At 38.9% G+C, this 11,244-nt stretch overlaps 1 protein-coding gene across 1 annotated transcript in view; it reads right to left on the reverse strand.

The window, feature by feature from the left end:
• Window positions 1-143: 143 nt before the first annotated feature.
• LOC103811694 (uncharacterized protein KIAA1109-like) overlaps window positions 144-11,244 on the reverse strand; it is a gene marked incomplete at its 3' end in the record, with an annotated part of 64,671 nt that continues 53,570 nt past the window's right edge. Inside the window, 9 exon segments of the mRNA XM_009084681.1 lie at window positions 144-241; window positions 2,390-2,495; window positions 3,382-3,626; window positions 4,201-4,439; window positions 4,589-4,795; window positions 7,823-7,873; window positions 8,976-9,069; window positions 9,492-9,731; window positions 10,896-11,244. The exon segment at window positions 10,896-11,244 is cut by the window's right edge and continues 13 nt beyond it. Of these exon segments, the coding sequence (XP_009082929.1) occupies window positions 144-241; window positions 2,390-2,495; window positions 3,382-3,626; window positions 4,201-4,439; window positions 4,589-4,795; window positions 7,823-7,873; window positions 8,976-9,069; window positions 9,492-9,731; window positions 10,896-11,244 (1,629 nt within the window).

The raw sequence follows: 11,244 nt of genomic DNA on the forward strand, positions 1-11,244 counted from the left end.
TGATTTTTCACATACTATTTAAAAAGATTACAGGAACCAAACTCAAGGTCTTTTTCTTCATGCTGAGGATTCCTGATTCAATAAACTTTAAGATGAACACACCAAAAGCATCAAGGATCACTGTTTTATCATCATGAGATTACCTTAAACTGCAGGCTCAATGAGTAAAGAAGAATTTTTGGCTTTTCTCCATCCGTTGTGCCATCATGTTCATTCCAAAGAGGTATTGGCTGCTCCCCTCCTGTACACATTAAATATACACTTCAGAGTTGTACCAAAGAAAACATTTGGAAACAGACAGATATAAAAAGGTGACACTGAATTAAGCCTCACTTTAAACAGTGACTAGTTGGAGGTTTATAAAAACAAATGAAGCTTGAAGACATCAGTGCAGTTTCATCTTCTTACATCTAATTAATAAGAATCAAGGCAGAGTCTCACATTACTCCCTCTTGGGAAACTTTCCACAAGAAGGCTCAAAGCCTATGAGGATTAACACCTCATCTACAAAAAGACATTAGTCATCCCCTGCACCAATCTATTTCCTACTTATCTGACAATAAAGACTTGACCAAATACTATGCAAATGCATGAAAGGGAATTGAAATTATATCAGTATTTTTCAATGACAGGAGCAAAGTGTGTTCTGCAGTTATTTCATGTTTATTTCCTTATCCTGGAACATTTCATCCCAAGTTAGATATCCCTGTAGGCCCTAACTTGAAGGAGCAATCCTGGTTTCAATTCTCCTTGAGATAGGACCTATATTCCAGCTTAGTTTATAGGAAGGCCTTGCTGCTGGAAAAGGCTAAACCATTAATTCTCTCCATGTATGCCAATTTTTCTAATTACAGTTATTTGGTGGTAAGAACAGGCAGTTAAATCATGGATAAAAAAAGAAAAATCAACCAAATAACAGTCAATCTTTATCACTCCATTTTGTATCTGGATAATATTCTTTTAATCAACACTGCCTTCAACTTCCTGATGCAATTATTATGGACTGCTCTGCTCATTAACTAGCTCTCAATCTGTGCAACTTCACCTTCAGTAATTGGTACTTATCCAGTTTTTATATAAGGATAATATGCAAACAATATTTTAGTGCAACAGAAACCATCATTAGAAAAAACACTTTAGTATATTACATTAATTGGTAATTTCAAGCCATGTAAATCACTTTGCTGCAAGCCAGAAGGATACAGCTATTTCTGCCCCCACTGTTCTGCATTCAGCACCCAGACCCATGGACTGCTGACCTGAACACAACTCAACTACTTAGCACTCACAGTTCAGAAACCACCAGGCTGTTCCTTGCAACACAAATTTATAGTCTGGAGAAGCAAAGGACCAGCAATGGTAATAAATTCCTCACATAAAACCAAGGGGAGATCGAACTCCAGAGCCTGAGAGACGTTGTAAAATCTAATATAGGCTTCCTGCTTACCACTGTATGCTCCTCTATAAACAATGTCCTAATAGAATACACAGTTCAGAAACCACCAGGCTGTTCCTTGCAACACAAATTTATAGTCTGGAGAAGCAAAGGACCAGCAATGGTAATAAATTCCTCACATAAAACCAAGGGGAGATCGAACTCCAGAGCCTGAGAGACGTTGTAAAATCTAATATAGGCTTCCTGCTTACCACTGTATGCTCCTCTATAAACAATGTCCTAATAGAATAATGACAGCTGTTGAAGGTTTATTCTTCCCCAAAGCGTCTTCTTACTACCCAAAACTAATATATTTCGGCTGAAACAAATATCAGGGTGTGTAAAATTTGTTTCTTCTTAGCCTGCAGGGAATCTGACATTTTCCATTTTCTCTGTTGCATCTTCTAACTGCCCTGAGGGCATCTCAGCTGGGCCTGCACATTTCTTCTATCACCTTGGTATACATTAATACATACACACACAGAGATATGTGAAAGGAGTGTGCAGATGCACACGCAGACACTCCTTTTACTTAGTTACCACTTCTCAGCTTTTCTCCCCTCATGATATTTCCAACTACCCATGAGTCTTTTCACTAAAAATTAGCTATATTTCTGTAACAGCCTTCTAGGATAACTCCATAAGTGTTCCAATCAAAGGTGCATAAAGTGAATACAGAAAGTAACCCAACCAAGATCATGTCATGGATAGATACAGAGTGTCCAGAATGCCAAACTATCCTGCTTCCCAATAAATCCTGCTTCTGATAGAGCTAGAATAATTTCCAGAGCCTCTGTTACTATTTCACACTCTGCTTCTTGCTGCTGGTTGGAATGCTAGGTGTGAAATGATGGTGGCTGTGAACTCAAGAGCTGATCCTGAGAGCTACATAATGTTGCCATCAAACAAGGTTCAAGGATCTCACTTAAAGTTGGTTTCAAGGGTTCTGCTTACCTGAAACCTTCTGTATGACTTCATTTACTTCCTTCATGAACACTTTTTGCACGAATACCAAATGGTTTAACAGGTCAGTTGTGAGATTATGTTCGAAGGAACCAACCTGCAGAAACACAACATTTTAGAACAAGACTTGATGGTTTCCAAACACTGGTTTTTTATTTTTCAGGCACATCTTTTCAGGTCCAATTATACTGCTATTGCCATGAAAAAGATGACTATACAGTATTCAATACTACTAGATTTAATAGCATTTAATACTTCAAAAATGAAGGACATTGCTGATTCTCCTGCTTAAGTTCATCTTAGACAATAAAACTGGGTTAAGGTTCATGGAAGTAGTTGAAATGTTACTTAATCCCAGACAGTAAATCATTATCAGAAGAAACCAAAATAAGCTGTCAGCCTCTAAAAGTACGTCAGAAGAAAACAAAAATAAGCTGTCAGCCTCTAAAAGTACATGATTCTAGTCACTTCAGATTAACAAGTTTATTGGTATCTTCAGTGGTAAACTTGCTATGTGTCCAGTCTAATCTAAAAGGATATTCCTAAGGAACTGGACTTTGCCTAATGTTTAAATTTGCCAGAAAGATTTTAAAAATACAATTAAAATGTAAGCGTCTTCTAAAACTACTTGGATTCAGCTTTAGCCTTGGTTAAGCAGTCCCTTCCTTTGGTTTTACGTGCTGAGCTCTGGAACTGGTACACAAATGGAACTTGTGAGTAGAACACACTGTGTCAAACAGAAAATTTCCAATCATTTACTAAGGTTATATATAGCCTCTACCTATGGAGCTCTCTAATCAGGAAAAGAATCCCAGCTACAAACTAATAAAATTGTCTTTAATTTTTTCAGTATATTTATTCAACCTGTAAACCTGAGAGTTCTGGAGTAGGCAGATTATTAAAACAACCTGAAGATGCACATGTGGAAGTGCAACAATGGGAATAACAAGCTATCCAAGATGACTACAGTCTTCAACACCTACTTCAGCCACACAACGCAGGTAGTTCCCCTGTAGGTAGTAGCCTTGCTTGGCAGGTAGCTCATCTATGCTCCAAATTTGGTCTGAGTAAGTATCATGTTCTTCCATGATGTATTTCCCTGACATAGTGACAGGGGGAAGGTTGAGACTTGCAGAAGGAGGAATGGTTGACATGTCAGTGGCAGAGACTTTGGAAGTGAAGCGCAATCTGTGACTTGGAAGCTCAAAATTAAACCTAGTTTGGGCACCTGCAAAAAAAAGATGGGACAAGGAAAGGTAAGAATTGGCAAAGGAATCTTATTTATCATTCAATTAAAGAACACTTTTGGAATAATGGAAAAATAAAATATTCAAAATGTTACTGAAGTGCATAGACCTGAAGAGCTATAAATATCCACCCACATGATTCTGGGTTTGTTTATTTTTTAGAGAAAATGGAGACTCCACTGCAGTTAGATGGAGAAGGGAGTCATACAAACCACCTCAGGTGTATGAGGCCCTGTAAGAGTATACTCAAATAGCCTTATGAATCAGAATTTAATTAAGCAGGTCAGAGGGAAGCTTCCTGGGAGGAAGCTAGACATGAACATATATATGTCTTCATCTGTTCTTGCATTCTGCCTCTGGCAATCATGTGCAACAACAGTGTAAATTCTCTCTCTACAGCTCCATCTGCTTGAAGTCCACATAAAAAAACCCAGCTCATATCAACTGATTCAAAACTCTAGCTGTAATTCAGTACAAATATCGAGTGCTCTTGAATGTTTCTAGCAAGGCCAAACTATAAGCCATAATGTTTTCAAAGTCTGAGAGAACTGTTACCTGTCATTCCATGACTCCTCATTCTTCCCATCTTATATTCCGCCTTTAGAGAGGGCAGGAGCGCTGCCCCAATAGCTATACCATCTATCATGGCACTGAATTTAAGCACTATAGGCTTCTTTTCTAAGCCTTCTGGCAGCTGTGGAAATTCATTTGTTTCAACGGGTGTTTGATTAATACTGGTTGGTGTCTTTTCCGAGGGCAAAGGAGTTGCAACATCTTCTTTGGCTGGCTGAGGCCTATTTACCGAGACAAAGACCAGAAACTCCTTGTTATTCTAACATGATACATGACCAGCCTGACTCTCCCACGTGCATTCCAAGTAGCACAAGGCCATGACTGGATGGCAACCAGCAGCCTTGGGAGGCACCAGGCAAGGAGCACTTACGCGGTTGACGGTTGCCTGATGAGATCAGAAATCTGCTTGGAGAGCTGGTGAGAGCTGCGCACCATCATGCTGTGCAGCGTGGCAGGGTGCTGAGGGATGTTGATGCTGATGGCTCCAACCTTGACCACAGCAGCATTGTTTGTTTTCAGCCCTCTCTGGGCACTGTACAAGGCCTGGGATTTGGCAATACTGCATTTCACGACAGTTCTAACAGGGAAGGGAAAGAGGAGTTATTCGCACGTCTTTCAAAACAGTTACAGGTTCAGGTTACACTGAGTTTTTAAGTGTTAGCTGAATTTTCGAGTATTACCACAGTTTTGTTTACAAGCTACATAGACATTCCTTTTTCTTTCACTTCACACACACAGATGCACTACATGCCACAAACAACTAGGCTACATTTAAGAGAACTACATGTCATGCACTGCAAAAATACCTGTTAAACTGTTATTCTTGCACAATGTAAGATCATTTTGAGTTTATACACACTAGGCTGCACAAAGACAAACAAATCTGCACACATGGAAACAAAGAAAAGACTTCCATTTTAACTCCTTTTCAGGAATATTCTTGAATCATCTTTCCCCTAAGAAGACTGAGTAAAATCTGATTTTAGCATCCAAATAGGTCAATGAAGGAAATACTTTTACAGTAAACACATAGCAAGTGATAAATGAGTTTGTGAATTAATACTGATGTTTAATTCCAACATGCTATTCCAAAACATGACATCTAAACTTTATTTTACTGTTGAGGAGGATATGGTTCATAAAGGTTACCCAAGAGAAAAATACAGCTGCACAGAGAGGACAGTTTTGGATGTTAAAATGAAATTCTGGCGTATCAGAATTCACTAATCTCCTATTAAAAAAAAGAAATTGGGGTAACACATTAATGTTTCTCATCTATGGTCAATTCCTGGAGGGTTACCCAATAGAAGTGTTTTATTACAGCCTCCAAGAGGAGGACATGTAGCTGTGCAGATGCAGTACATGAGCTAAAATGGCTGTAAAATAGACTCTAAAATTGCAGCATTCAATGAAAGTTTCTCAAACATGGTGTTTTAAGGAGTATGATTAAAATCCTTTTTGTATCATGATTTAAATTGTTCTATAGTTTGGGTTCGTGGTGAAAGATAATGAGTAGAATCCATAGTATATTCTAAGTAATGTTTCTTCTGTGAAGTCCTAGCACAGAGCTCCTAGTTCTCATGTCAAAGTATCAGCTAGCCCAAAGCAACCCAGGGGTGGAGATACAAACACAAAAAAGACATCATCCTGTGCCTATAATAAAGAAACACACAGCACTGTAATGCAAACACAGACTGACAACAGCAGATCACTTGACTGAATTTCAAGGAACACTTTCAGACTGTCACAGCTATGCAAGAGCTACAAGTGACCTAAAGCAACTATGGATTAATATTTTAGGGGCAGACTGTCAAATATAAATTATTCCAAAATACCTGGAGATCTTATACAACTGTGAAGGAGGAAGCAGATCTTAATTCACAACTATTTTCAGGAAAACATTATACAAATAAACATCACTTAAGAAGAGGCCAAATTTATTTTAATCCACGTCTTGAAGAGAAAACCACAATTACTTCTCTCTTGATGTTTGCTTATTTCCTACTCTCTTCTGCTGCCATTCTGACTGAACTGTTGGGAAGCCAATCAAGAACATATTTCCATCCCCATCTGTAACACAAAATACTACTCCATTCACACCACTTTAGGAACTTCCCTAATTAAAAAAAGATTACACCAATAGAGCTGTTGCTGGAGAAAAGTATTTCAGCAAGATTAGCTGTGCTTTTCTGCTAAGGTATTTCCATATTTCATGCAACATATTAATTTCACTGTTGTTTGCCTACCAAAAAATTAATTCCATGATGGAATGGAATGTGGAACAACTGTCTGGCTATACATTTGTCTGGAATAAGCACTGCACATTACATATGTGCAGTCTGCTCACCTACAGTGATATGCCTGTAACAGATCTGGTTGTGTATTATTAAAAGATTAATCAATATTTAAGTTATACACCAGTCATGTTTTCAGAAAAAATTCAATGTTCTCACATCAGTTCCATGAACTATCACTCTCCAGATAAACGCATAACAAAAAGCATTTGTCCCACTACAGAGCTGACTACAAGGCCAGCACTCAACCTAACAAGACTTTTGAGAATGTTATGAAAGGAGAGAAAAACCCATCAGCAGGAGGTCTGTAACACACAGCAACTACTGCACCCAGTCAGCTGAAAGCTCAGGCAGTAGCAGATGTTTGAGGTGTAAAGTGATCCTTCCCTAAATTCCAGCCATCAGGACTTTACCTTTTAAGCCAGAGGCTGCATTGTGTTCATGACTGACCACCAGAGCTATCCTACATGGATGCACTATGAAAAAAAGTACTTTCTTCGGCTGGTTTAATGTTGCTACCAGACAAAAAGGAACAAAACACTGAGTATTTATTTTGCATCACTTGCAGTTCTACAGCCCATCACCTCTCTTTCCACAGTTACCTTCTCTAAGGACATTTTAAAGGTAATACTGTATATCACAACACTGAATACTTGACCACAGGTCGTACGGACTAGAGCATCGGGGAGTAAGAAAGCAACTAGGAAGCAAACACTGCATCGTTTGTGAGAGAGAGAGCTTCACCCACACATACAGATCTGGGGGACACAAAGAGGGTCACCTTCAGTAGCAGCAGATGCAAGGCAAGAGTTTTAAGGAAAACATTTTGTGATGGCATAACCTGGGGAGCATGCCTAAGAATCAAACCCAGCACACAGGTAAATAAAGACAAAAGGAATGGTCCTGTTCATGCTGACATCACAACAGGTACTATCACTCCAAGCACAGCAGATCCTTATCAAGCTCAAAGCAGATCTCACCTGTCTGTTCCTTTATAATTATCAACATTATTTCAACTCATTAAAACAAGCACAGAAGCAGAGGTAAAGAACTTATGGGCCAGGGAAACCATTCCAGCATTACAGTAGTAACTGCCCCTAAAACTAGGCTGTTAACATCTACAAGGGCTTTTTTTTTTTTTTGACAGATATTTAGCAGGCTACATTAAAAGCTTATCTAGATAATACTAGATGTTAAACTAAAATGGATTCAAGCAACATCTGCCTACACAATCACACACAGAGGAATGCAGCCACTAGCTACACAGCACAGTTAATTGCAAGACTATTAAACATAGTAATATGACATACAGAAACTCTTGTTTGGCTGTGCTTGTAGGAGATGTAGGAAAATCCTCCAGTCTACAGATGAAGATTGAAGAGAAAGCAAGAAAAACAAAAACAAAGCAAATAAAGGATAAACATCCATGCAAAATTAGTCAGTTAATTATTTGTAACCCACAATATGACATTTAAATTGTAGTCAGTTAATTACTTGTAACCCACAATATGACATTTAAATTCGAATTTACCAAGTTGAAGATTTTGGGGTCTGTTTGGGTTTGTCATTTGCTGTTGTTGTTGTTTGGGGTTTGTTTGGGTTTGTCATTTGCTGTTGTTGTTTTTGAAGTTTATCATTATTTCCCCCCTTCCCTTTTGTATCCTCCCTATATATGGAAGCTCAGCAAGATGACAATGCAAGACAGAAAGAACCTCAGCCACCTTCAGAAACCCTTCATGGCTGTCATATTGGAACTCTTATTTATCCCTCTGAAACACACTTCATGGAAGCAATTTAGCTGAGGAAATGATAAAATTCTATATGCTTTAAGTTCTATGTAGCATCTGCCAAACTAAGCAGGAATTGGAGAGAAAGACTCAAGTCACATTATTTAGCCCCTTTCCTACCACATTCATATTCTAAAACCAGATTACATACTGAGGGTTACCCAGATAAGACCCAAATTGTTATGTGAGGGTGATCTATGTTGCAAAGAGCTGTGGTTCAGCTGTTGTTCTGCAACTCAAACAGAAAGAAACTCAGCTAGAAACAAAGAAAAATAGCGCACGGCCTTTCTGAGTGTGTGAACCTGGCAAAAAACAATCCAAACCAATGTGGATACTGAGCAAGTCACTCGTGATGTCCATGCACAAGAAGTGAGTCTCTCCCCCTTCCCTGCCAAGCTGGGTCAGTTATAATGGGTGGACAATGGATATTAGAACGAAAAATAACACAAAGAATCATGCAATATGTGAGATCAAAAAGATATCTATTAAAGAAACACCATACATCCTAAATGGGAATAAACAGCATCAATAGGTGAACTACTCTCTAAAAACCTTGTGTGGTTTAGTGAAACCTATAAGCTTCAAAAACCAATTAGAACCTTAAGAGAAACAATACACACCTCCTAACCATATCAGTTCAATTGCACAATTTTACATTGCCAGGCTTCATACTTACTGGATATTTGGGGTAATTCCCTCCAGCAAGACGATATTGACACCACCTATGTGAGCAGTGGCACATGTCTCAGTCATCTTTTGATGTAGTACATCTTTAAGAAAAAAGAAAAGATTGTTAACAGAACTTCATTCAGTAAAATCCTTCCAGGTGTGCCTATTGCTTCCATAAGTATTAGCAGCAGGAAAATAATGGAAAAATTACAGTTCCAGTAGTTGCATTAGGGAATATCAAAATTGAAAGTGTGAAAAGAAGAAAGTTTTTGAAAATTAAAGGAGTGTCTATCTCCTAATAGCTATTTAATACCACAATAATAGCATTTTTAACAAAAGAACTATTTCCACTATGGCACTTTCTGAAAATCTTGTATCCTTTTAAAATCCTTCAGCACCCTAGCAAGATTTTTAAAGCACTTCTTGAATATCATTATACTGTCCACACACACATTCCACATGTGCACAGACATGTAGAGCTGGCAGTGAATTTCATTACAGAGAACATTTTCGCTCGCCCCACCTTTCATTTTCTCTTTCAGGGTGAAACTGCCATGGATTCTCTTCAGTTCAGACTCCATGGTCAGCCCACCGATGTCAGCCTCCAGGTGGGTCCTGTTCACCATGCCTATTCCAAACACTATGAGAGTGACGTGCTGTGGCTCCGACGTGACCAGGCTGCGTTTCCGCTGCGCGTCTCGCCCGTTGTCCTGCTCGTTCTCAAACACCACCCGACACGCGGGCTCCGTTGGGCTGCGAACACCTACACAACCACCAAGAGTTACTAAGGATACTTGACAAAAAATCCTCGGCATACCTAAGCTATAGATCTATTTCAAACCAAGGGTCATCTATCTTGCATGTCAAGCAAACTCTTTAGGCAAATTATCTGGGCCTTGCTCATTCCATCCCAATACCACTGTAACTGAACCAAATCAGAGACACAATGGGGACAGCAGTGAGTGATGTAAGTCCATTATTATTCATAGATAAACTCTTATGCACTTTGTATCAATATTCATAAATTATCCAATTTTATTGTTATACCATAAAAATGCACTGGCATTGTCCTGTTTCTTCTTTTGATCATTTCACAGCCAGAGGTTCTTATAATTCAGTTTTGGATGAGCAAGTTTTCCTTTTCAACACTCGGAGCATAAAAATGATGTCAGAAAATTTACATTTTCTGCAGATATCTAAACTGTGGATATGATATTATGTGCATGAAAGACACTGGCATCTGTTTCACAAAAGCTCTCATGTGACACTTCAAGTTTTTCATCCTTTAGTTAAAGGAAGTCCAAAGAAAATATTCCTAATAAGTAATTATACTATCCCCTGCATATATTACAGCCACCTAAGCTCACAAGCAAAAACAGTGATGTTAAGTCAACTCTCAAATTTACTCTGCTTTGGCAAAATAGATGGGAAATACAGAGTAAGATTACCCCAGATCTCAAAGCTTTGGGTGAAATTGTGGCCCGAACACCTGGAGTCCTTGTGGGACCTTGCCAAAATCAGTATTTCACCTTTCCTTCTCTCACAGCTAGGCTCACAGATGATTTTTTTTCCTGTCAGTCATTCTCAAGGCAGAAATTATCCCCCTGTGGATCACTTATGTATGCACTTGCATATTTTCACAGAATGGTAATAGACAGCATTTCCAGTATCCCCTTGAAAACAGAACAACACCTCGGGAGGAACAAACTCAATCCACACCACACAATTAGTGAGAGAAGTTAAACTTCTCTTTTGTACACCACCTTGGTGAACAAATTACAAGCTCCCTCAAATCCTCCCCACTTGCCCCTCTGATCCAGGTGAGATGAGATTGGCAACTTCCAAAAACCAAGTTACGATCAAGCTTTAGAGCATATTTGAACAAAAGCACATCCTCTCAATTATTTGTATTTGTGAACTAGTTTACCTGTTGGCCCAAAGGTTTCAGAAGACTTTTCTAAAATCCCAGTTGGATCAGAAATGAGTGAATAGAAGTTCAATAGCTTATACATATTTTGCCAGCACTCAGCAGAAGGTTCACTCTGTTCCGACACAGTAATGGAATCGGAGTCATCCATATGAATAGTCACATGGTCAACTACATCTTTTGAACCTTTCCTGGACACTTTGGAAGTCCTTCGCTCTGACCTGCCCAAGGAGTTCTTGTTTCGAGACTCTTTCTTGTTGTTCTCATTGTTTGTTCGTTTGCTCTTGGCGTTGTTCACTCTGTTGCCTCCATTAAGACTCCCCCGAGAGCTGCGGCTGAAGTCGGAAGA

This window comes from Acanthisitta chloris, unplaced genomic scaffold (assembly GCF_000695815.1).
Source record: "Acanthisitta chloris isolate BGI_N310 unplaced genomic scaffold, ASM69581v1 scaffold42561, whole genome shotgun sequence".
Lineage (NCBI taxonomy): Eukaryota > Metazoa > Chordata > Aves > Passeriformes > Acanthisittidae > Acanthisitta > Acanthisitta chloris.